We start from the raw sequence: 24280 nt of genomic DNA, 5'->3' as shown, positions 1-24280 counted from the left end.
TTCTCTGCCACAGAAGGCAATTGAGGCCAATTCATTAAATATATTCAAGAAGGAGTTGGATATATTTCTTGACGCTAAAGGGATCAAGGGATATGGGGAGAAAGCAGGGACAAGATACTGAATTTCGATGATCAGCCATGATCTCATTAAATGGCGGACCGGGCTCGAGGGGCCGAATGGTCTACTCCTGCTCCTATCTTCTATGTTTCTATGAATACATACATTTTTTTAGGGGGTAAGCAGTGTAATATATTATCCCATGGTTTGGTATGAGCATGCTCAGTTCACTCTGGTCTAATAAAGCAAGCACATGGACAAGCAACTCATCGTGTCTCTGTCCTTCATTTGTTCTACCCACATATGTTACAATTACTGAATGTAAAATAAAACTACTTAATGATTTGTATCTGCTTTCATCTCACCAAAGTGGTAACCAATCCCCCTTTTGGAAGAAAAGAGTAGCTCTCATGTACGAGGATCATGTTACTAAATTCATATAAACGAGAGGGTCTTACTGTTACAGACCCCAGTTACACTATTACATATCTAGATATTGGACAGCAAAAGTAAATTCCTGATCATGAAAGAGAAAAGTCTCCTAATGGGTGGGTTAGGCAATGCTATTCCTGATGGGTCTGCTTTACATATTCTAAAATTTGTAACGGGTATATCTGGGGCCTTCACAGGGACAGATTAAGCTTCATGTATCAGTTTGTGTTAAACACATTGGTTCAGGTTCAGTGTTATTAGGAGTTTGCAAAGTTGGCCTATTTTCATGCTGTTTTGCTGCTGATTTGACTTTCTGATCCCCTATGATTTTACTTTTAGCAAATCTGATGAATAGCCTTACATTCATAGCCAGTGAGCTAATTACAGGAACAAGGGTCACTGTTCAATCCGTGGACCATGCTACATTGACAGATATTTTGCACTAAAGTTACACTCGGTTCATAAGGAGCAAGGATATGTTTATAGGAGTGGTCTTTGGTGCCAAGCACGAGTAAAATATCTGATGAAGCCCTAAAGCATTAACTTGTTGGAGTCGCTAGAAATCAACAGGCTCTGGGACTTTTGTTGCAGCAAAGGCAAAACGCGTGTTACTTTATTCACCCTCCATGAGGACTGAGGGTCTCAGCCACGTTGCAGGGCTATGGCGTCATCACGCTACCGACGCATGATGTCATCACGCTACCGATGCTCTTAAAGGGACCCTGCCCCGATAACCCAACCAAGTACGTACATATAACAACATTGGCTATACATAGTGAATTGTGTTATTGTCCCTATGTGGTCTCCGCCACATACGTGCCCCCAGAATTCACTAGCACTGGCAATGTCAGTCGTTGGGGGGGCCGGATCACACGGTCGGAACGGCTCCTCAATTCCGGGGCGGGGACCGGGGGGTTCGTCGGAGGGACCTCGGGCGCTCAGTGGTGGACTGAGGGTGCAGAAACCGGAGGTGGGCCCCGCCTCGGGGGCTGTGCCAACTCAACAGGTCGGTCCAGATCCAGGTGGGCCGGCTTAAGACGGTCCACGGAAATGCAGTCCGGCTTACCGCCGACATCCACTACGAAGGTCTTGTCCCCGGTTTCCAGGACGCGGAATGGTCCATTGTAGGGTGGCCGAAGAGGCCCCCGGTGGGCGTCGTGGCGGATGAAAACGTACTCTGCCGTACGAAGGTCGAGCGGAACGTGGGACTGCGGGAGGCCATGCTGCGACATGGGCACCGGCGCGAAAACCTTGGCGTTGTCCAGAAGGTCGGACCGCTGACAGGCTGCGGACCAAGGTTCCGTTGCGTTGGGGACAAAATCCCCGGGAACCCGCAGCGGCTGTCCGTAGACGAGCTCGGCGGACAAGGACTGGAGGTCTTCCTTGGGGGCGGTCCTAAGTCCCAGCATGACCCACGGGAGTCTGTTGATCCAACTGTCGTCCCGGAGGCTGGCCCGGAGCGCGGCCTTCATGGAGCGATGAAACCGTTCGCACAGTCCGTTAGCCTGAGGGTGATATGCGGTGGTGCGGTGGAGTTTCAACCCGAGGCCTTGGGCGACAGCGTTCCAGAGCTCCGACGTGAACTGGGGGCCCCGGTCGGAGGAAATGTCAGATGGGGCGCTGAACCGGGCGACCCAAGTGCTGATGAACGCCCAAGCCACATCGGCGGACGTCATTGATGACAGCGGGACGGCTTCCGGCCATCGGGTGGTTCTGTCGACCATTGTGATGAGGTGGGTGAACCCGCGGGAGGGCAGCAGGGACCCCACCAGGTCCACGTTAACATGGTTGAACCGCCTCTCGGGCACCGCGAAAGGCGCCAACGGGGCCTTAGTATGGCGATGCACTTTCGAGCGTTGGCATACCATGCAGGTGCTGGCCCAGTCGCGAACGTCTTTCCTGAGCCCGTGACAGATGAACTTAGCCGCCACCAGCTTATGTGACGGCTTCCTGCCCGGGTGGGAAAGATTATGGACGGCATCGAAAACTTGCCATCTCCACCCGTCGGGCACGACAGGATGTGGCTGCCCAACGGAGATGTCGCACAGGAGTGTGGTGCCGGCATCGTCAAACGTGACGTCCGCAGGTTGAAGGCCCGTGACTGCCGTCCTGTAGGCCTGGACGTCCGGTTCGGAGGCCTGGTCGGCCGCCATGCGGGTGTAGTCAATGCCGAGGTTACGGCGCTGGTGACGGCTCGGGAGCGACAGTCGGCGACGGGGTTGTCTTTCCCAGCCACATGCTGGATGTCCGTCGTGAACTCTGAGATGAAGGCCAGCTGGCGTTGCTGACGGGCCGACCACGGCTCGGAAGCTTTGGCCATGGCGAAGGTCAATGGTTTGTGGTCCACGAACGCTGTGAATGGGCGAGCCTCCAGTAGGAAACGGAAGTGTCGGACGGCGAGGTAGAGGCCGAGAAGCTCGCGATCGAAGGTGCTGTACTTCCGCTCGTTGGGGCGGAGCTGCCGCTGAAGAAGGCGAGCGGCTGCCAGGTGCCGTTGACCCACTGTTCGTGGACGGTGGCGACCGCATAGTCCGAGGTCTCGGTGGTGAGAGCGATCGGCGCATCAGGTAACGGATACGCCAGCATGGTCGCGTTAACCAGGGCCCTTTTCGTGTTCGTGAAAGAATTGGCCATCTCCTCAGATCAGTCGACGGCGAGCTTGTCGGGCTTGCCTTTGAGGGCCTCGTAAAGGGGCTGCATAAGCTGGGCTGCTCGGGGGACGAAGCGATGGTAAAAGTTCACCATGCCCAAAAACTCCTGCAGGGCCTTCACGGTGAGGGGTCGTGGGAAGTCCATCACGGCCTCCACTTTCGATGTCAGTGGCATCGCCCCGTCCTTTGTGATTCGATGCCCGAGAAAGTCGATCGAGGACAGCCTGAACTGGCACTTGGTCAGGTTGACGATTAGGCCGTGCTGGCTGAGGCGTTGGAAGAGAGTCCGAAGGTGCGACACATGCTCCGTCCTGGAGGCACTGGAGATGAGGATGTCGTCCAGGTATACGAACAGGAATGTCAGGTCCCGTAACACGGTGTCCATTAGGCGTTGAAAAGCCTGGGCGGCGTTTTTGAGGCCGAATGGCTTGCGGAGGAATTCGAACAGCCGAACGGGGTGATCACCGCTGTTTTCGGGACGTCCTGCGGCCGGACAGGGGCCTGGTGGTAACCCCGGACGAGGTCCACTTTCGAGAATACCACTTTCCCGGCCAGGCGGATGGAAATGTCCTGGATGTGTGGAATCGGGTAGCGGTCGGGGGTCGTAGCGTCATTGAGGCACCGGTAATCACCGCACGGGCGCCACCCGCCGCCTGGTTTCAGGGCGATGTGGAGGGGCGAGGCCCACGGACTGTTTGACCGGTGGATGCTGCCGAGGCGCTCCATGGTGTCGAACTCGGCTTTAGCGATGGCAAGTTTCCCCAGGTCGAGGCGCCGAGCGCGGGCGTAGACGGGCGGACCGGTGGTCGAGATGTGGTGTTCTACCCCATGTTTGGTGGCGGTGGACGAGAATGTGGGCTTCGTGAGGTCCGGGAACTCGGCGAGGAGGTGGGAAAATTCGTCGGAGGCCGAGAGTGCGCTGGACAACTTCGTCGTGCTGGACCCGCTGAGGGAACACGGGAGCGAGCTGAAAGTCTCAGCGTTGATGAGATGTCGGTTCTTGACGTCCACCAAAAGACCATTGGCGCAGAGGAAGTCAGCGCCGAGAAGGGGGGTGGACACTTTTGCCGTGACAAAGTCCCAAGTGAACTGCTGCCCGCCAAAACAAAGCGCCACGCTCTGTTTCCCGAAGGTGCGGATGGAACTGCCGTTGGCGGCTTCGAGGACGGGGCCGTGGTTCCCCCCTTGCATGTCTATGGTTGACGCGGGCAGGACGCTCACCTGGGCACCCGTGTCGCAAAGAAAACGACGTCCGGAGTCGGTGTCCGTAATAAATAACAAACTGCCTGAAAGGCCGACGCCATAGCAGCCGACGAGTGGTCTTTCGCTTGTTTCAACACGGGAAAACTGCACGGGGGTCGGCACTTCCTGGCTTTGGGGCCGAACTGCGCGTGGTAGAAGCAGAGGTTTGGGGGCTGCCGCCGTTGGGCTGTATCGGTGGGGGCAGTGTTCCGTGTGGCCGCGCAGTACTGTTGCCCAGCGGAGAAAAATTTGTCGGCCTCCTTGGCCAGGTCGCGGAAATCGGTACTGAAAGAGTTGGCTAAAGCCAACCGTACCTGACCTGGCAGCTGTTGAAGGAACAGTTCCTTGAAGAGGAAGCACGGCCTGTGTGTGCCCAGGAGGGCCAGCATGTGGTCCATCAGCTCCGAGGGCTTGGAGTCACCAAGCCTGGTTAGAGAGAGAAGCCGGCGTGCGCGCTCGGCTTCGGTGAGCCCAAAAGTTTCTAAAAGGTGCGTTTTCAGCATTTCGAATTTGTTAAGCTCCGGGGGGTTCTCGAGCAGGCTCACGACTCTGGCCGCGGTGGAGCTGCCGAGAGCAGAGACGACGTAGTAGTACCTCGTGTCGTCCGCGGTGATGTCCCGGAGTGCAAATTGAGCCTCGGCCTGGGCGAACCAAGTGGCAGCCTGTCGTTCCCAAAACTCGGGTAATTTGACGGAAATGGCGTTCGTCGCCATTTCGGATGAGGTCTTTGGAATCGTCCAAAAGAGCAGCGGGGTCACCAATGTTGAAGTCGCTAGAAATCAACAGGCTCTGAGACTTTTGTTGCAGCAAAGGCAAAATGCATGTTACTTTATTCACTCTCCATGAGGACTGAGGGTCTCAACCTCACTGCAGGACTATGACATCATCACGCTACCGACGCATGATGTCATCATGCTACCGACGCTCTTAAAGGGACCCTGCCCCGATAACCCAACCAAGTACATACATATAACAACATTGGCTATATATAGTGAATTGTATTATATAAGAACATAAGAACATAAGAAATAGGATCAGGAGTAGGCCATACAGCCCCTCGGGCCTGCTCCGCCATTCAATAGGATATACATTGTGAATTGTGTTATTGTCCCTATGTGGTCTCCGCCACAAACTCATGCATCTGTCAACTGATGTATTGGCTCCTGAGCAAGGAAGTGAGTTAAGGAAAGCCCCAAGTAAAAACCCTAAAGGATTGCATTCAGAATGATGGTGCATGGTTGACAGTACACAATAGGGTGTGCCCAGTTACACCAGAGCTTGAACCCTGTGGTCAGACAATCAGCTAAATCTGGGCACAGCTATGGCTCCAGATTTAACTTTGTAACAACTTCCGACTCCATGACTTTTACACTTCCCTCTGGCGGCCCAGTCTTTTCCTTGATAGGCTAGAACTCTGGGTTCTTTAGCTGCTGTGTGAGCAATCAGTGGGAGGTACAATGCATGTGGGCACTGGTGAGAAAGGTTCTAATCAGTTTTGCAATGCAGAAATTATCCTCATTCCTGGCTCTCACTGAAGCAATGAACTTTCTCATGAGCATGGAGCTGACCGAGAGCTGGAATTTGTGACAACTGACCACAGATGTTAATGATCTGCTGTATATTGTGGGAGTTCCATTGTGGATGTGAAATCTCCCAGATAGTTAATGCCCTGGGTGCGAATTACTTTTCATACTATTTTACAGAACTGAAAGAGCCCCAGTGATACAATAATTAGACAGCAATGTTCTGTTTATTATCCGGGTTCACATTGGCGTCTGGTATGGAATATATCACATGATTTAGTTAATTGGCACATTGCTGAGCAGTGATAATATCATGAACAGCTGTATAATAAGCAATAGTATGAAATACTAACAATTAAACAGTAAACTACTTATAATGCTTTAAAATTAAACAGTTTAAGCCATGTGGAATTTTCTTCACGATTACCATCTGCCTTTGCCCCAATATCTCCATCCACTCTTCAGTAATCTTATAAAATCTGTAATTTAATCAGCAAAATTAATTCAGTGGGACTTTCCAATAGTTTCAGCTATTAGTTAACCATTTTTCTAAGAGGTTTTTGGTGAACATTATTCAGTTTGTCAACAAGCTGAAAAGTCTCTTCTCAGTAAAATGAAAATGACTTTGACTTGGATACATGTGTAGAAATGGGCTGATGTTGGAAAGGATGTGCGTTTCCCCCGGGATATTTATGGTTAATTGTTTAATTCTGGCAGTGTCACTTGCTGTTACTGCAATAACCAAGCACAGATACATGGAACATTTTTATCTCTGTTCACACACAGCTGCGTGAGTGAAGGGAGTATAAAAGACATGGAATGAATTGTTTTCATTCTCAAAGATTTATCAAGTCCTCCAATATGGGCAAATGTTAGGCACATTCCATCCCACTCAATGATCCCAATAATTACCGGGAGGCGGGGAGCATGTTTGTGGGGTTGAAACCCGGAAAATGCCAGGGACACAGATGTCCAGCCTAATTTAATGGCCAGACCTCATTATCATTTTGTTTACTCTGTTTCCCACCTGGCAGCCGACCAGATTGACAGGCTGGCCGGCCAGCAGGAAAGCCAGCGCTGGAAGGCTGCAGGCGGGGGCCACCAACAATGAGGAAACATCACAGCAATCGGGAGGGAGGGGGACCGATAACCGGGAGGGAGGGGGCCGGTAATCGGGAGGGAGGGGGGCCGGTAATTGGGAGGGAGGGGGGACTGGTAATCGGGAGGGAGGGGGGCCGGAAATCGGGAGGGAGGGGGGCCGTTAATCGGGAAGGAGCAGCCCGAGCAAACGACAGGAAGGAGAAAAACAAAATTAGAAGGCAAAGAACTCAACGGTTTAAATCAAACATGGTCACAGTAAATAATAATTCATATAGGTCTGAGAGCATTAAAAAAACAAGCCTGAAGGCTTTGTGTCTTAATGCAAGGAGCATTCGGAACAAGGTGGATGAATTAGCTGCGCAAATAGAGGTAAACGAATATGATTTGATTGGGATTACATAAACATGGCTCCAGGGTGGCCAAGGCTGGGAACTCAACATCCAGGGGTATTCAATATTTAGGAAGGATAAGCAAAAAAGAAAGGGAGGTGGGGTAGCATTGCTGGTTAAAGAGGGGATTAACACAATTGAAAGGAAAGATATTAACTCTGATGATGCGGAATCTGTATGGGTAGAACTGAGAAATATCATGGGGCAGAAAACGTTAGTGGGAGTGGTATATAGACCTCCAAACAGTAATACGGAGATTGGGGATGGCATTAAACGGGAAATTAGAGACGCGTGCAATAAGGGCACAGCAGTCATCATGGGTGACTTTAATTTACATGTAGATTGGGCTAACCAAATTAGTAAAAATACTGTGGAGGAGGAATTCCTAGAATGTTTACGGGATGGTTTTCTGGAACAATATGTCGAGAAACCAACCAGAGATCAGGCCATCTTAGACTGGGTATTATGTAATGAGAGAGGATTAATTAACAATCTTGTTGTACGAGGCCCCTTGGGTCAGAGTGATCATAATATGATAGAATTCTTCATTAGGATGGAGAGTGAAGTAGTTGACTCGGAGACTAGGGTCCTCAATTTAAATAAAGGAAACTACGGTGGTATGAGGCGCGAATTGGGTAGGATTGATTGGGGAATGTCACTCAAAGGGTTGACGGTGGATAGGCAATGGCAAACATTCAAAGACCGCATGGATGAACTACAGAAGTTGTTCATCCCAGTTTGCGATAAGAATAAAACAAAAAGGGTGACTCAACCATGGCTAACAAGGGAAATTAGGGATAGCATAAGATCCAAGGAGAGGGCATATGAATTGGCCAGAAAAAGCAGTAACCCTGAGGATTGGGAGCAGTTAAGGATTCAACAAAGGAGGACAAAGGGATTAATTAAGAAGGGGAAAATAGAATATGAAAGTAAGCTTTCAGGGAACATAAAAACTGACTGTAAGAGCTTTTATAGATATGTGAAGAGAAAAAGATTAGTGAAATCAAGTGTAGGTCCCTTGCAGTCAGAAGCAGGGGAATTTATAATAGGGAACAAAGAAATGGCAGACCAATTAAATGCATATTTTGGTTCTGTCTTCACAAAGGAGGACACAAATAACCTCCCAGAGATGTTGGAGAACATAGGGTCTGATGAGAGGGAGGAACTGAAAGAAATCAGTATTTGTAGGGAAATGGTGTTAGGGAAATTGACGGGATTGAAGGCCGATAAATCCCCAGGGCCTGATAATCTACATCCTAGGGTACTTAAGGAAGTGGCCCTGGAAATAGTAGATGCATTGCTGGTCATCTTCCAGAACTTGATAGACTCTGGAACAGTACCCATGGATTGGAGGGTAGCTAATGTTACCCCACTATTCAAAAAGGGTGGTAGAGAGAAAGCAGGGAATTACAGACCGGTAAGCCTGACATCGGTAGTGGGGAAAATGCTAGAGTCCATTATAAAGGACGTAATAGCTGAGCACTTGGAAAACAGTGACAGGATCGGACAAAGTCAACATGGATTTACAAAAGGTAAATCGTGCTTGACTAATCTACTGGAATTTTTGGAGGATGTAACTGGGAAAATAGATAAGGGAGAACCTGTAGATGTGGTGTATTTGGACTTTCAAAAGGCTTTTGATAAGGTCCCGCATAAGAGATTAGGGTGTAAAGTTAAGGCACATGGGATTGGGGGCAAGGTATTGACTTGGATAGATAACTGGTTGGTGGACAGAAAGCAGAGAGTAGGAATTAACGGGTCTTTTTCCGAGTGGCAGGCAGTGACTAGTGGGGTACCGCAAGGATCGGTCCTTGGACCCCAGCTATTCACAATATACATTAATGATCTAGATAAAGGAACTAGATGTAATATCTCCAAGTTTGCAGATGACACAAAGCTGGGTGGGCGTGTGTGCTGCGAGGAGGATACCGAGAAACTCCAGGATGATTTGGACAGGTTGGGTGATTGGGCAGAAGCATGGCAGATGCAATATAACATGGATAAATGCGATGTTATCCACTTTGGTGTCAAAAACAGAAAGGCAGACTATTATCTGAATGGCAATAGATTGGGAGAAGGGGAAGTGCAACGAGACCTGGGTGTCCTTGTGCACCAGTCGCTGAAGGTAAGCATGCAGGTGCAGCAGGCGGTGAATAAGGCAAATGGTATGTTGGCCTTCAGAGCAAAAGAGTTTGAGTACAGGAGCAAGGATGTCGTGCTGCAGTTATACAGGGCCTTGGTGAGACCACACCTTGAGTACTGTGTGCAGTTTTGGTCGCCTTATCTGAGGAAGGATGTTCTTGCCATGGAGGGAGTGCAGCGAAGATTCACAAGGCTGATCCCTGGGATGGCAGGAATGATGTATGAGGAGAGATTGGTTCGATTGGGCTTATACTCGCTGGAGTTTAGAAGAATGAGAGGGGATCTCATCGAAACTTATAAAATTCTGACAGGTCTGGACAAACTAGATGCAGGTAGAATGCTCCCGATGGTCGAAGAGTCCAGAACCAGGGGCCATAGTCTAAGGATAAGGGGTAAGCCATTTAGGACAGAGATGAGGAAGAATTTATTCGCCCAGAGAGTGGTGAACCTGTGGAATTCTCTACCAGAGAAGGTGGTTGAGGCCAAGTCTTTAAATATATTCAAGAAGGAGTTAGATATATTTCTGAGAGCTAAAGGTATCAAGGGATATGAGGAGAAGGCAGGTACGGGGTACTGAATTTGGATGATCAGCCATGATCTCATCGAATGGCGGAGCAGGCTCGAGGGGCCGAATGGCCTACTCCTGCTCCTATCTTCTATGTTTCTATGTTTCTATGGGAGGGGGGCCGGTAATCAGGACAGAGGGGGCCGGTAATCGGGTGGAAGGGGGACCATCAATCGGGAGGGAGGGGGGCCGGTAATCGGGAGGGAGGGGGCCAGTAATCGGGTGGGGGGTGCCGGTAATCGGAAGGGAGGGGGGACTGGTAATCGGGAGGGAGGGGGGACTGGTAATCGGGAGGGAGGGGGACTGGTAATTGGGAGGGAGGGGGCCATTAATCCGGAGGGAGGGGGGCCGGTAATCGGGAGGGAGGGGGCCGGTAATTGGGAGGGAGGGGCCCGGTAATCGGGAGGGAGGGGGCCGGTAATCGGGAGGGAGGGGGCCGGTAATCGGGAGGGAGGGGGACTGGTAACTGGGAAGGAGGGGGCCGGTAATCGGGAGGGAGGGGGCCGGTAATCGGGAGGGAGGGGCCCGGTAATTGGGAAGGAGGGGGACTGGTAACTGGGAAGGAGGGGGCCGGTAATCGGGAGGGAGGGGGCCGGTAATCGGGAGGGAGGGGGACTGGTAACTGGGAAGGAGGGGGCCGGTAATCGGGAGGGAGGGGGCCGGTAATCGGGAGGGAGGGGCCCGGTAATTGGGAAGGAGGGGGACTGGTAACTGGGAAGGAGGGGGCCGGTAATCGGGAGGGGGGGGGCCGGTAATCGGGAGGGAGGGGCCCGGTAATCGGGAGGGAGGGGGCCCGGTAATTGGGAAGGAGGGGGCCCGGTAATTGGGAAGGAGGGGGCCGGTAATCGGGAGGGAGGGGGACGGTAATCGGGAGGGAGGGGGCCGGTAATCGGGAGGGAGGGGGCCGGTAATCGGGAGGGAGGGGGCCGGTAATCGGGAGGGAGGGGGCCCGGTAATCGGGAGGGAGGGGGCCGGTAATCGGGAGGGAGGGGGCCGGTAATCGGGAGGGAGGGGGACTGGTAACTGGGAAGGAGGGGGCCGGTAATCGGGAAGGAGGGGGCCGGTAATCCGGAGGGAGGGGGCCGGTAATCGGGAGAGAGGGGGGCCGGTAATCGGGAGGGGGGGGACTGGTTATTGGGAGGGAGGGGGGCGGTAATCGGGAGGGAGGGGGGCCGGTAATCGGGAGGGGGGGGCCATTAATCCGGAGGGAGGGGGGCCGGTAATCGGGAGGGAGGGGGCCCGGTAATCGGGAAGGAGGGGGCCGGTAATCGGGAGGGAGGGGGCCGGTAATCGGGAGGGAGGGGGCCGGTAATTGGGAAGGAGGGGGCCGGTAATCGGGAGGGAGGGGGCCCGGTAATCGGGAGGGAGGGGGCCGGTAATCGGGAGGGAGGGGGACGGTAATCGGGAGGGAGGGGGCCGGTAATCGGGAGGGAGGGGGCCGGTAATCGGGAGGGAGGGGGCCGGTAATCGGGAGGGAGGGGGCCCGGTAATCGGGAGGGAGGGGGCCGGTAATCGGGAGGGAGGGGGCCCGGTAATTGGGAAGGAGGGGGCCGGTAATCCGGAGGGAGGGGGCCGGTAATCGGGAGAGAGGGGGGCCGGTAATCGGGAGGGGGGGGACTGGTAATTGGGAGGGAGGGGGGCGGTAATCGGGAGGGAGGGGGGCCGGTAATCGGGAGGGGGGGGCCATTAATCCGGAGGGAGGGGGGCCGGTAATCGGGAGGGAGGGGGCCCGGTAATCGGGAAGGAGGGGGCCGGTAATCGGGAGGGAGGGGGCCGGTAATCGGGATGGAGGGGGCCCGGTAATTGGGAGGGAGGGGGCCGGTAATCGGGAGGGAGGGGGCCCGGTAATTGGAAGGGAGGGGCCCGGTAATTGGGAAGGAGGGGGCCGGTAATCGGGAGGGAGGGGGACTGGTAATCGGGAGGGAGGGGGCCGGTAATTGGGAAGGAGGGGGCCGGTAATCGGGAGGGAGGGGGCCGGTAATCGGGAGGGAGGGGGCCCGGTAATTGGGAGGGAGGGGGCCCGGTAATTGGGAGGGAGGGGGCCGGTAATCGGGAGGGAGGGGGCCCGGTAATTGGGAAGGAGGGGGCCGGTAATCCGGAGGGAGGGGGGCCGGTAATCGGGAGGGAGGGGCCCGGTAATTGGGAAGGAGGGGGCCGGTAATCGAGAGAGAGGGGGGCCGGTAATCGGGAGGGGGGGTACTGGTAATTGGGAGGGAGGGGGGCGGTAATCGGGAGGGAGGGGGGCTGGTAATCGGGAAGGAGGGGGCCGGTAATCGGGAGGGAGGGGGCCCGGTAATCGGGAGAGATGGGGGCCGGTAATCGGGAGGGAGGGGGCCCGGTAATCGGGAGGGGGGGGAACTGGTAATCGGGAGGGAGGGGGACCGGTGATCGGGAGGGGGGGGAACTGGTAATCGGGAGGGAGGGGGACCGGTGATCGGGAGGAAGGGGGACTGGTAATCGGGAGGGAGGGGGGCCGTTAATCCGGAGGGAGGGGGGCACCGGTAATCGGGAGGGAGGGTGCCGGTAATCGGGAGGGAGGGGGACTGGTAATCGAGAGGGAGGGGGGCCGTTAATCCGGAGGGAGGGGGCCCGGTAATCGGGAGGGAAGGGCCCGCTAATCGGGAGGTAGGGGGTCGGTAATCGGGAGGGAGGGGGCCGGTAATCGGGAGGGAGGAGGACCGGTAACCGGGAGGGAGGGGGCCGGTAATCGGGAGGGAGGGGGCCGGTAATCGGGAGGGAGGGGGCCGGTAATCGGGAGGGAGGGGGTCTGTTAATCGGGAGGGAGGGGGGCCATTAATCGGAGGGAGGAGGACCGGTAACCGGGAGGGAGGGGGGCCATTAATCGGGAGGGAGGGTACTGGTAACCAGGACGGACGGGGGCCAGTAATCGAGAGGGAGGGGGGCCGTTAATCAGGATGGAGGGGGCCAGTAATCGGGAGGGAGGGGGCCGTTAAACGGGAGGGAGGGGGGAGTGTCAATCGGGAGGGAGGGGGGCCGGTAATCGGCAGGGAGGGGGGCTGGCAACATACAAGATAATTAACAGCATTGAAAAATACAAATCCGTAGTATTACTTAAAATAAAACCATCGCAATAGACCCTATCAACATTTAGGAATAGGTTAGTTAGGAGTCTGAAGGAAAGGAGGATAAATCGATATGGGAAGTGGGCGGGCAAATGGGATTAGAACTACTGCTCGTGGAGGATCAACTCCAACACTTACAAATGGCCTGTTTACGTGCTGTAATTTTATGTAATTCTGCGACCACAGAAATGGGACAAAATTAAGGCGAATTTACTCTTCACAAAGTGACAAATAAGTTCTGGTGATACTTACTAAATCCATATTTTACTCTCGCCAGTTCCTTGCCTTGTGAGTTGTGTAGATTCCTCCTCTAGATTTATAGCCATATAGTTGTCTCCTACAGTTGCATTTCTTACTTCTTCTGCAACCATGCCTCTGCCAAACCCAGCTATTTCCTTTTAAACCACATTTCTTCATGCGTTGCTTATTTCTTCCTATTCTGCCACGTTTCTAAATGCAAATGCATAAGTTACATCTCAGCCCAGAAAAAACACAATTTTCTTTATATATACAGTTTTTTCAAGAACAGAATGGGCCAGAAATTTGGGTCGGGGGCTTCCCGCGGGTGCAAGCCCCCGACCTGCACTTACCTAGTGCGCCGGCTGTTGTGCTGTGGGCCCGCGTCGGATTCCGATCCTGGGCCTGCTCCAACTGCCGGCGCACAGTGCTTGCGTATCCCAAGGGCGCAGTTAGTTCAATGCGTCCCCTGGGATCACGTGGGCCATGGGGAGCCAATGGTAGCAGGGAATCTGTATTCTATTAATACAATTCAGCCCCAAAACATCACTAAAACTTCAAACACATTTTTTTTTAAATCACATTTTTAAAATAACTATAAGTTACATAAAATAACTATTTTAAACAATAATTTAAAATTTTGAAAAAATAATTACAGTTTCTAACGGGGCTAAAATTAAACTTACCTTTCTTTAAAGTATTTAAAAATAATAAACCTGTGGAAAAAATGTTTTAATTTAACTTAATTCACCATTTACCTTGTTAGAAGCAAGCCTTGCAACTGCTTTTTACATGCGTAGCTCCTGGAGACTTTCCCTCCCAGAGAAACCTGCAAAAAAAACGGAAGTTCAAGGCGTACGCGCTGCCTCTCCGGCGTACGCGTTCGACCTGTGAACCCCTTCCTTTAAGGGAACAGAAGTTCCGGTTTCCCGCGCATGCACAGTGCATGCACGAAACCGGCACTTTTGTTGGGTCTACGCGTGAGTACCCAGCGCGTACTCGCCCATGGGGACCCGAAGTTCTGCCTAAATATCTGAAGAATCCCCCTCTGTACTAACCAATCAACTCTTACTTGCAGTCAAACTTGTCAATCGTCCATTTTTGGGCTTCAGTGCAGTGTCCTCCATAGACAGGTTTAAATCTGCATCCTTTAGAGGTGTGTCAGCTTGGCTCAGTAATAGAGCTCCTTCCTCGGAGTTAGATGATCATGGGATCAATCCGCACTGCAGGAGCTGAGCATTTAATCTAGCCTAATGTTTCAGTGAGGGAATGCTGTATCGTCAGTGAAGCCATTCTTTAGATGAGATGTTAAACTGAGACCCTGTCTGCTCATGTAGGTGGACGTACAAAATCCCGTAGTGCTATCAGAAGAAGAGCAGAGAGCTCTCCTGGCCAACATCTACTCCCTCAACCAGCACCACCAAAGCAGATTAATTGCCCATTTATCTCATTTGCTAATTGTGAGACCTCACTACGAGCAAGTTGGCTGCTACATTTTCTGAACGAAGTAGTGTGCATTGTGGTTTAACCAGTCACAGTCATTGGGTTTGATAACATGTCAAGTGCTGTCATTAGTGATCTGATTATTGTGGTACTCTGCCAGCTTTATATAAGAATCCACCCTGAGTCTCACTGATAAGTTACAGAAATGGGGCTGAGGTTTCCGAGGCCTCTTTATACAGTCTGGGCCTTGTACGCAGTGAGCAGCTTATCGCAAAATCATGGGTGCACTGCCCGCAATAATCTGTCCATTGGCATTAACAGGAGGAATTTCACAGGCAGCTCACCAATAATATTCTGGCAAGCCACCAACTGCATGCTCGGCCCTACCAATGATCAGAGGACTTAGATAGTTCCTCCCACTGTTTCCTGAAGGTGTGATTTCCAAATGATTTGGTCTGCAATTTCATGAAACAGCGTAACTGTCAAGTGAGGACAAAATTCGTGCCAATGTTCCCGTTGGCGAGTTAGTTTGGAATTCTTTGAGTCTCATTAGCATATGCCAGAATATAAAAAACCGCATCAAACAAGTGGAAATCAGCATAAACAATCAGGGCCCCAGGAAAGTGATGAATGTACACCATATTCCTTCTTAAAACCCCTATTTATGCGAAAAAATTAAAGTTTGAAGCCATCAAACTATTTTAATGCACATTAGACACAGCGGGCTAGAAATTCAGTAGGATTTGCGCCCAGTTTTCGCCCAAAGAGGGCTTTTGCGTCACTTGCTGAGCTTTCCCCGATATTCAGCGCTGCGGTAATGGCGGCGTTAGCCAGTAGCGCTGCGCCGCCACCGATGACGTCATCGGTGTGCACAGTGCCCCGCTACCGCCCCGCTACCGGCCCGACCGCCATATTGAGTTGCGGCCGCCTCTTCCGCGGCGGCCGCAAACAGCGACCAGAAAACGGGGCCGAACTGATGCAGTAGTGGGGCGAGTTAAGGCGGAGGTGCGGCCGGCCGCTTTTTCGGCGGCCGCCTGCCCGCACCTCCTTCCCCGGCCTCCTCCACCCGCCCCCCCGCGGCATTGCCGGCTGTTTTCCGGGAGCCCGGCACTTCTCCGTGGTGCCGGGCTCATTTGCCGGCACTAGTGAGCGGCGATCTCGCTGTTGCAGGCACCTCCCCCTTAAGAGAAGGAGGAAGGCCTGCAGTACCGCAGCCTGCCGCTCCGCAGCGGGTGGCGCTGCGGCACTTAGCGCGCCGATATTCAGTTTCAGCGCCCCAAGCGGGGGCGCCGAAACCCTTGATTTGCGGCCGGCTTCGACTTGGGGCGCTGAAACTGAATTTCTGGTGGGCGCAAGTGGCTCCGCGCGCAGCGGTAATTTCTGGGCGCGAGCGAGCTGGCCGCCCCAAACTCAATTTCTAGGCCAGCATGTTTAAGAAAATGCAATCAAGAAGTCTTAATTTTTAATACACGCCATGAAGGTACAGAAAACACATTGTAGCTCTCATAGAAACATAGAAGATAGGAGCAGGAGTAGGCCATTCGGCCCCTCGAACCTGCTCCGCCATTCAATGAGATCATGGCTGATCATCCAACCTCAGTACCCTGTCCCTGCCTTCTCCCCATATCCCTTGATCCCTTTAGCCTTAAGAAATATATCTAACTCCTTCTTGAATATATTTAATGAATTGGCCTCAACTGCCTTCTGTGGTAGAGAATTCCATAGGTTCACCACTCTCTGGGTGAAGAAATTCCTCCTCATCTGAATCCTAAATGGCTTACCCCTTATCTTTAGACTGTGACCCCTGGTTCTGGACTCCCCCGCCATCGGGAAAATCCTTACATAAGAACATAAGAAATAGGAGCTGGAGTAGGCCATACGGCCCCTCGGGCCTGCTCCGCCATTCAATAGGATCATGGCTGATCTGAATCTAGACTCACGTCCACTTCCCTGCCCTCTCCCCGTAACCCCTAATTCCCTTATCTGCTAGGAAAATGTCTATCTCCATTTTAAATTTATTTAATGTTGCAGCTTCCACAGATCTCTGGGGTAGCACTTTGCAGTTTCTCTCCATTTAGATAATAACTTGCTCTTTGATTTTTTCTGCCAAAGTGCATAACCTCACACTTTCCAACATTATATTGCATCTGCCAAATCTGCGCCCACTCACTTAGCCTGTCTATGTCCTTTTGCAGGTTTTTTATGCCCTCCTCACTCACTGCTTTCCCTCCCATCTTTGTATCGTCGGCAAACTTGGATATGTTGCACTCGGTCCCTTCCTCCAAATCGTTAATATAGATTGTAAAGAGTTGGGGTCCCAGCACTGACCCCTGCGGAACACCACTAGTTACTGATTGCCAGCCCGAGAACAAACCATTTATCCCAACACTTTGTTTTCTGTTAGATAGCCAATCTTCCACCCATGCCAGTATATTACCCCCAATCCCGTGATTTCTTATCTTGATCAGTAATCTTTTGTGTGGAACCTTGTCAAATGCCTTTTGGAAGTCTAAATACACTACATCCACTGGTTCCCCTTTAGCCACCCTGTATGTTACATCCTCAAAGAATTCGAGCAAATTTGTCAAACATGACTTCCCCTTCGTAAAAGCATGCTGACTCTGTCCTATTAAATTATGTTATGCTCTGTTAGTGTTTCCTTAATAATGGACTCCAACATTTTGTCAACCACAGATGTTCAGCTGACTGTTCTATAGTTTCCAGCTTTTTGTCTACTTCCCTTCTTAAATAAGGATGTTACATTAGCAGTTTTCCAATCTGCTGGGACCTTTCCTGAGTCCAGGGAGTTCTGGAAAATGATCACCAATGCATCCACAATCCCTACCGCCACTCCTCTCAAGACCCTAGGATGTAGGCCATCAGGTCCGGGGGATTTATCCGCCTTAAGTCCCATTATTTTACTGAGTACCATCTCCTTAGTGATTTTAATCGTGTTTAGCTCCCCCCCGCCCCCCCATTGCCCCCTGTTTGTCCAGTGTTGGGATATTTTTAGTGTCCTCTACTGTAAAGACTGATACAAAATATTTGTTCAGCGTCTTTGCCATCTCCATCTTCCCCACCACTAGTTTCCCGGTCCCATCCTCTAAGGGACCAACGTTCACTTTAACCACCCTTTTTCTTTTTATATAGCTGTAGAAACTCTTGCTATCTGTTTTTATATTTTTTGCTAGTTTACTTTCATAATCTATCTTCCCTTTCTTAATTAATCTTTTAGTTATCGTTTGCTGGCTTTTAAATGCTTCCCAATCTTCTATCCTCCCACTGGATTTGATAATTTATATGCCCTTGTTTACAGTCGAATACTATCCTTTATTACTTTACTAAGCCACGGATGGCTGTCTTTTCTTTTACTCCCCTTTTTCCTCAGTGGAATATATTTATCTTGAAAGATGTGAAATATTTCCTTGAATGTAGACCACTGCTCTTATACTGTCTTCCACTTTAATCTGTTTTCCCAGTCCATTTTAGTCAATTCTACTTTCATACCTTCATAGACTCCTTTATTTAAGCTTAGTACGCTGGTTTGAGATCGAACTCTCTCACTCTCAAACAGAATTTGGAATTCAACCATATTATGGTCACTCATTCCAAGGGGATCCTTTACTAGGACATTTTTTATTAATCCTGTCTCATTACACAGGACCAAATCTAAGATTGCCTGCCCCCTGGTTGGTTCAGTTACATACTGCTCAAGGAACCCATCCCTATTACACTCTATGAACTCTTCCTCAATGCTGCCATACCCAATTTGATTAGTCCAGTCAATATGAAAGTTAAAATCCCCCATGATTATAGCTGTTCCCTTATTACAAGCCCCAACTATTTCCTGATTTATACTCCGACCAACAGAGTTGCAACTGTTAGGAGGCCTATAGACTACGCCCACTAGTGACTTTTTCCCCTTATTATTCCTTATCTCCACCCAAACTGTTTCACTATCCTGATCCTATGACCCAATATCATTTCTGACTATTGCAGTGATTCCATCCTTGATTAACATAGCAACCCCACCTCCCTTTACTTCCTGTCTGTCCTTGCTAATTGTCAAATACCCTTGTATGTTTAGTTCCCAGTCATGATTATCTTGCAGCCATGTTTCCGTAATGGCCACCAGATCATACCCATGTGTAGTTATTTGCACCCTCAACTCGTCAATTTTGTTACGAATGCTGCGTGCATTCAGATAAAGAACTTTCAAATATGTTTTCTGACAATTTATTCCTGCTTTTACCCCTTTTACTACTTTACCTTTATCATTATAGAAACATAGAAACATAGAAGATAGGAGCAGGAGTAGGCCATTTGGCCCTTCGAGCCTGCTCCGCCATTCAATGAGATCATGGCTGATCATCCAAATTCAGTACCCTGTCCCTGCCTTCTCCCCATATCCCCTGATCCCTTTAGCCTTAAGAAATATATCCAACTCTTTCTTGAATATATTTAATGAACTGGCCTCCACCGCCCTCTGTGACAGAGAATTCCACAGGTTCACCACTCTCTGGGTGAAGAAATTCCTCCTCATTTCAGTCCTAAATGGCTTACCCCTTATCCTTAGACTATGACCCCTGGTTCTGGACTCCACGGCCATCATAAACATCCTTCCTGCATCTAGTCTGTCCAGGCCTGACAGAATTTTATAGGTTTCGATGAGATCCCCTCTCAGTCTTCTAAACTCCAGTGAGTATAAGCCCAATCGACACAATCTCTCCTCATGCATCATTCCTGCCATCCCAGGTATCAGCCTGGTGAATCTTCGCTGCACTCCTTCCATGGCAAGAACGTCCTTCCTCAGATAAGGTGACCAAAACTGCACATAATACTCAAGGTGTGGTCTCACCAAGGCCCTGTACAACTGCAGCAAGACATCCTTGTTCCTGTACTCGAATCCTCTCGCTACGAAGGCCAGCATACCATTTGCCTTCTTAACCGCCTGCTGCACCTGCATGCTTACCTTCAGCGACTGGTGCACAAGAACACCCAGGTCTCGTTGCACTTCCCCTTCTCCCAATCTATTGCCATTCAGATAATAATCTGCCTTCCTGTTTTTGCCACCAAAGTGGTTAACCTCGCATTTATTCACATTATACTGCATCTGCCATGCATCTGCCCAATCACCCAACCTGTCCAAATCATACTGGAGTTTCTCAGCATCCTCCTCACAGCACACAAGCCCACCCAGCTTTGTGTCATCTGCAAACTTGGAGATATTACATCTAGTTCCCTAGTCTAGATCATTAATATATATTGTGAACAGCTGGGGTCTTAGCACCGATCCCTGCGGTACCCCACTAGTCACTGCCTGCCACTCAGAAAAAGAGCCATTTATTCCAACTGTTTGCTTTCTGTCTGCCAGCCAGTTCTCTATCCAAGTCAGTACCTTGCCCCCAATTCCATGTGCTTTAACTTTACACGCTAATCTCTTATGCGGGACTTTATCAAAAGCCTTCTGAAAGTCCACACCACATGGTTTTATGAAGGGGAAGTCATGTTTGACAAATTTGCTGGAGTTCTTTGAGGAAGTAACATATAGGGTGGATAAAGGGGAACCAGTGGACGTAGTGTATTTAGACTTCCAAAAGGCATTTGACAAGGTGCCACACAAAAGATTATTGCTTAAGATAAAAAATCACAGGATTGGGGGTAATATTCTGGCATGGATAAAGGATTGGCTATCTAACAGAAGGCAGAGAGTTGGGATAAATGGTTCATTCTCAGATTGGCAATCAGTAACTAGTGGTGTTCCGCAGCGGTCAGTGCTGGGTCCCCAACTCTTTACAATCTATATTAACGATTTGGAGGAGGGGACCGAGTGTAACATATCAAAGTTTGCAGATGATGCTAAGATGGGAGGGAAAGTAGTGAGTGAGGAGGACATAAAAAACCTGTAAGGGGACATAGACAGGCTAAGTAAGTGGGCAGAGATTTGGCAGATGGAATACGATACTGGAAAGTGTGAGGTTATGCAGTTTGGCAGGAAAAATCACAGAGCAAGTTATTATCTTAATGGCAAGAAACTGGAAAGTACTGAAGTACAAAGGGATCTGGGGGTCCTGGTGCACGAAACTCAAAAGGTTAGTATGCAGGTGCAGCAAGTGATTAAGAAGGCCAATGGAATGTTGGCTTTCATTGCTAGGGGGATAGAATATAAAAATAGGGAGGTATTGCTTCAGTTGTACAAGGTATTGGTGAGACCGCACCTGGAATACTGCGTACAGTTTTGGTGTCCATACTTAAGAAAGGACATACTTGCTCTCGAGTCAGTACAAAGAAGGTTCACTCGGTTAATCCCGGGGATGAGGGGATGGACATATGAGGAGAGGTTGAGTAGATTGGGACTCTACTCATTGGAGTTCAGAAGAATGAGAGGCGATCTTATTGAAACATATAAGATTGTGAAGGGGTTGGATCGGGTGGATGCGGGGAGGATGTTCCCGATGAGGGGTGAAACTAGAACTAGGGGGCATAGTCATAGAATAAGGGGCTGCTCTTTCAAAACTGAGATGAGGAGGAACTACTTCACTCAGAGGGTGGTAGGCCCATGGAATATGCTGCCCCAAAAAGCTGTAGAAGCTACATCATTACATAAATTTAAAACAGAAATAGACAGTTTCCTAGAAGTAAAGGGAATTAAGGGTTACAGGGAGCGGGCAGGAATTTGGACATGAGTCTAGGTTCGGATCGGTCATGGCCCTATGGGTAGCGGAGCGGGCCCAGGGGCCGTGTAGCCTGATCCTGCTCCTATTTCGTGTGTCTAATTCTGTTAGATTCAGGAGATGGTTCTGTGATATTGGATTGGCGGTTAGGATCAGATCAGCCATGATCTTATTGAATGGCGGAGCAGGCTCGAGGGGCCGATTGGCCTACTCCTGCTCCTATTTCTTATGTTCTTATCCACTGGTTTTCCCTTATCTATTCTACCAGTTACATCCTCAAAAAATTCCAGTAGATTAGTCAAGCACGATTTACCTTTTGTAAATCCATGTTGACTTTGTCCGATCCTGTCGCTGTTTTCCAAGTTCTCTGCTATTACATCTTTTATAATGGGCTCTAGCATTTTCCCCACTACCAATGTCAGGCTTACTGGTCTATAATTCCCCGTTTTCTCTCTACCACCTTTTTTGAATAGTGGGGTAATATTAGCTACCCTCCAATCCATGGGAACTGTTCCAGAGTCTATAGAATTTTGGAAGATGACCAGCAATGCATCTACTATTTCTAGGGCCACTTCCTTAAGTACCCTAGGATGTAGATTATCAGGCCCTGGGGATTTATCGGCCTTCAATCCCGTCAATTTCCTTAACACCATTTCCCTACAAATACTGATTTCATTCAGTTCCTCCCTCTCATTAGACCCTATGTTCCCCGACATCTCTGGGAGTTTATTTGTGTCCTCCTTTGTGAAGACACAATCAAAGTATGTATTTAATTGGTCTGCCATTTCTTTGTTCCCCATTATAAATTCCTCTGATTCTGACTGCAAGGGCCATTCAATAGGATCATAGCTGATCCGAACCTAGACTCACGTCCGCTTCCCTGCCCGCTCCCCATAACCCTTAATTCCCTTATCAGCTGGGAAACTGTCTATCTCCGTTTTAAATTTATTTAATGTCGCAGCTTCCACAGCTCTCTGAGGTAGCAAATTCCATAGATTTACTACCCTCTGAGTGAAGAAGTTTCTCCTCATCTCAGTTTTGAAAGGGCAGCCCCTTATTCTAAGATTATGCCCCCTAGTTCTAGTCTCACCCATCAGTGGAAACATTCTCCCCGCATCCACCCGATCAAGACCCCTCACAATCTTATATGTTTCGATAAGATCGCCTCTCATTCTTCTGAATTCCAATGAGTAGAGGCCCGACCTACTCAACCTTTCCTCATAAGTCAACCCCCTCATCTCCGGAATCAACCGAGTGAACCTTCTCTGAACTGCCTCGAGTGCAAGTGTATCTTTTCTTAAATATGGAAACCAAACTGTACGCAGTATTCCAGGTGTGGCCTCACCAGTACCCTGTATAACTGAAGCAAGACTTCCCTGCTTTTATACTCCATCCCCCTTGCAATAAAACCAAGATTCCATTGGCCTTCCTGATCACCTGCTGTACCTGCATACTAACCTTCTGTGTTTCATGCACCAGGACCCCCAGATCCCTTTGTACTGTAGCACTTTGCAGTTTCTTTCCATTTAGATAATAACTTGCTCTTTGATTTTTTTCTGCCAAAGTGCATAACCTCACACTTTCCAAGATTATATTCCATCTGCCAAATTTCTGCCCACTCACTTAGCCTGTCTATGTCCTTTTGCAGGATTTTTATGTCCTCCTCACTCACTGCTTTCCCTCCCATCTTTGTATCGTCAGCAAACTTGGATCCGTTGCACTTGGTCCCCTCCTCCAAATCGTTAATATAGATTGTAAAGAGTTGGTGTCCCAGCACTGACCCCTGTGGAACACCACTAGTTACTGATTGCCAACCCGAGAATGAACCATTTATCCCCACTCTCTGTTTTCTGTTAGATAGCCAATCTTCCACCCATGCCAGTATATTACCCCCAATCCCATGATTTTTTATCTTGTGCAGTAATCTTTTGTGTGGCACCTTGTCAAATGTCTTTTGGAAGTCCAAATACACCACATCCACTGGTTCCCCTTTATCCACCCTGTTTGTTACGTCCTCAAAGAATTCGAGCAAATTTGTCAAGCATGATTTCCCCTTCATAAAACCATGCTGAATCTGTCTTATTAAATTATGCTTATCCAAATGTCCTGTTACTGCTTCCTTAATAATGGACTCCAACATTTTACCAACCACAGATGTTCGGCTAACTGGTCTATAGTTTCCAGCCTTTTGTCTCCCTCCCTTTTTAAATAAGGGCGTTACATTAGCAGTTTTCCAATCTGCTGGGACCTTTCCTGAATCCAGGGAGTTTTGGAAAATTACCACCAATGCATCCGCAATCCCTACCGCTACTTCTCTCAAGACCCTAGGATGTAAGCCATCAGGTCCAGGGGATTTATCCGCCTTAAATCCCATTATCTTACCGAGTACCATCTCCTTAGTGATTTTAATTATGTTTAGCTCCTCCCCCCCCATAGCCCCCTTTTTGTCCAGTGTTGGGATATTTTTAGTGTCCTCTACTGTAAAGACTGATACAAAATATTTGTTGAGCATCTTTGCCATCTCCATGTTCCCCACTACTAATTTCCCGGTCTCGCCCTCTAAGGGACCAACATTCACTTTAGCCACCCTTTTTCTTTTTATATAACTGTAGGAACTCTTGCTATCTGTTTTTATATTTTTTGCTAATTTACTTTCATAATCTATCTTCCCTTTCTTAATTAATCTTTTTGTTATTCTTTGCTGGCTTTTAAATGCTTCCCAATCTTCTAACCTCCCACTC

General features: G+C 49.8%; 1 protein-coding gene across 1 annotated transcript in view; it reads right to left on the bottom strand.

The window, feature by feature from the left end:
- Positions 1-13436: 13436 nt before the first annotated feature.
- LOC147120115 (uncharacterized) overlaps positions 13437-24280 on the bottom strand; it is a 51313-nt gene continuing 40469 nt past the window's right edge. Inside the window, exon 6 of the mRNA XM_085984202.1 lies at positions 13437-13580. Within this exon, the coding sequence (XP_085840328.1) occupies positions 13437-13580 (144 nt within the window). The remainder of the gene's footprint in view (positions 13581-24280) is intronic.

Source organism: Somniosus microcephalus, chromosome 4 (genome assembly GCF_052327205.1).
Source record: "Somniosus microcephalus isolate GS21.2 chromosome 4, FLI_Smic_1.0, whole genome shotgun sequence".
Taxonomy (NCBI): domain Eukaryota; kingdom Metazoa; phylum Chordata; class Chondrichthyes; order Squaliformes; family Somniosidae; genus Somniosus; species Somniosus microcephalus.
Note: the sequence above shows the minus strand (reverse complement) of the source record. Positions and strands in the feature narration are given on the sequence as shown.